The sequence below is a fragment of the Acanthisitta chloris genome, unplaced genomic scaffold (genome assembly GCF_000695815.1).
Source record: "Acanthisitta chloris isolate BGI_N310 unplaced genomic scaffold, ASM69581v1 scaffold1971, whole genome shotgun sequence".
NCBI classification, from domain to species: domain Eukaryota; kingdom Metazoa; phylum Chordata; class Aves; order Passeriformes; family Acanthisittidae; genus Acanthisitta; species Acanthisitta chloris.
Genome location: NW_008654143.1, coordinates 11,136 through 13,599, shown reverse-complemented (window position 1 = coordinate 13,599; position 2,464 = coordinate 11,136). Strand labels below are relative to the sequence as shown.

The following is a 2,464-nucleotide window of genomic DNA, read 5'->3' as shown; positions in this document are numbered from 1 at the left end:
CGGTTCTGCTGTCACACAGCACCTGCCACCGGCCCCCGTGGAACACCTCGATGTCCCCCTCGCACAGCGTGGGGCCCGCGGCCAACCTGTGCAGGGCTCGGTTCTGCTGTCACACAGCACCTGCCACCGGCCCCCGTGGAACACCTCGATGTCCCCCTCGCACAGCGTGGGGCCCGCGGCCAACCTGTGCAGGGCTCGCGGCTGGGAACCTGCGGGATACAGCCGGGGGTGGGATACACGGGGAGGGGTGAGAGCCGTGGGGAGGGGTCGGAGCCTCGGGGAGAGGAGTCAGAGTTATGGGAAGGAGAGGTCAGAGCCAGGGGAGGAGTGAGATCCATAGGAAGAGAGGTGAGGTCCATAGGGAGAGGGGCGAGAGCCAAGGGGAGAGGGGTCAGAGTCATGGGAAGGCAGAATCAGATCCATAGGAAGAGGGATCAGAGCTACAGAGAGGAATCAGATAGATGGAGGGAGGGGTTAGATCCATGGAGAGGGGTCAGACCCACAGAGAGGGATTAGGTGGATAGATGGAAGGGTCAGAACCATTGGGAAGGGGTTCAGATCCATGGCAAGAGGGATCAGAGCCACAGAGAGGGATCAGATGGATGGAGAGAGAAGTTGGATCCATGGAGAGCGGTTGGACCCACAAGGAAGGGAGTCAGACCCACAGGGAGGGGTCAGATCCATGGGAAAGGGGAGGGTCAGATCTGTGGAGAGGGGTTGGACCTACAAGGAGGAGTGGAGGAGTGTCAAACCCACAGGGAACAGTCAGCTCCATGCAAAGGAGTTAGACCATGAAGAGGAGTCGGATTCATGGGAAGAGGGAGGTCAGACTGACAGGGAGGGTTCAGATCCATGGGGAAAGGAGGGGGATCAGATCCATCTATAGAGGGGTCAGACTCACAACAAGAAGGGTCAGATCCATGGGGAGGGGTCAGATCCGTGGAGAGATGTCAGATCCAGGGGGAGAGAGAGGTCAGACCCATGGAGAGATTCCATGGCTGGCTGACAGGGCTCAGCATTCCACTGACACATTGTCCTGCTTCCCTGGCACCAGCTCCTGGCACAGGGATGCTCTCAGCACAGGGATGCTCCCAACATCTCCCCTCATGCTTCAGGGACTGGGGGATGTAAGCCAAGCCAGAGCCAAACATTGAGAAGCTTTGAACTATTCCCATGGGAAATACAGCATGGAAGCTGGCTCTGCCAGCTGCTGCCTGTTAAATTCCCAAATCCCGTGGGATGGCTTCTAGGCTGGGGCAGATGGCAGGACCTGGAGTGAGTCTGATTCAAGCCTTGTGGTTTGGCTTTCTGTGCTGTGGCACTGGCACCAAGCTCATCTCCAGGGAGATGCTTGTGGGAAAGGGCAGGGAGATGCCCTTGGCTGGGAGATAGATGCCTGTGGCAGGGAAGGTGGTCAAGGAAGGGCAGGGAAATATCCTGGAGAGATGCTTGTGGCTTGGAAGAAGCTCAGAGCAGGTAGGTGCCCATGGCCTGGGGATGCTTGTGGCAGGGGAGATCCTCAGGGAGATGCCCATGGCAGGGAGATGCTTGAGGCGTGGAAGGTGCTAAGGAACCTGCCCAAGGCAGGGAAGTGCCAGAGGCATGGAAGGTGCTCAGAGCAGGGAGATGCTCACAGCAAGGAGATGCCCAAGGCATGGGAGGTACTCAGGGCAGGGAGATGCCCATGGCAGGGAAGATTCTCTGTGAGATGCCTATGACAGGGAGATGCCCACAGCAAGCACCCAAGGTGTGTCCCAGCAGGATGCTGGCCTCTTCCTGGATTCCCCCATGGCCCTGTGGGATGGTGGGACATTGCCATGGCTGCTGTCCCTCCCCAGCTCTTCCTCTCACAGTGTCACTGCCTTCACCTCACTGTCAGGAACTGAGATTTCCTGTTTTGCCCTCACACAGCGAAGAGGAGGAGCAGGAGGGGGTGGCAGGGATGGGGCTGCTGCCCTGCAATTCCCAGGGCATCCCACTGGAATGTGCTCCTGAGGGAGATCCGGGGAAGGCATGTGTGCTCTCACCTGAGCAGGTGATGAATGCAGGTGCTCTCCCCCTCCGGACGCTGCTCCTGTTGAAGCATTCTAGGAGGGAATTGCTCTCACAGGGATCCACCACCTCCCACCGCACTGGCAAGTGGACTCCCAGCTGTGGCAAGCTGTGGTTGTGAATGGCAGTGCCACAGCTCAGAGCCTGGCAGATGCGGGTGGCCAGACGTGGCCAGATGTGTGATTCATTGGCCACAGCTCCCCACAGCCCTTCCTTGTGCAGCTCCACAAAGCCAGAGCAGATGAAACTCCCATCCACCAGCCGCAGCCTGGGCGGACCTGGAGAGGGATTAGAGGAAGAGCAGCTTGTTAGGGACTGGGAAAACATTTCTTTCCATCACTGAGCAGAAATACCCCAAATCTGAAGCTCAGTCACCACATTGATCCCTCGGGATTGGGATCTTACCGGTGGG

General features: G+C 58.5%; 1 protein-coding gene across 1 annotated transcript in view; it reads right to left on the bottom strand.

Annotated features, from left to right (window-relative positions):
• Positions 1-86: 86 nt before the first annotated feature.
• The window catches only part of CD5 (CD5 molecule), a gene marked incomplete at its 3' end in the record, with an annotated part of 3,930 nt that continues 1,552 nt past the window's right edge, over positions 87-2,464 (bottom strand). Inside the window, exons 4-5 of the mRNA XM_009083353.1 lie at positions 2,028-2,330; positions 87-209 (exon numbers count right to left, since the gene is read on the bottom strand). Coding sequence (XP_009081601.1) covers positions 87-209; positions 2,028-2,330 — 426 coding nt within the window. The remainder of the gene's footprint in view (positions 210-2,027; positions 2,331-2,464) is intronic.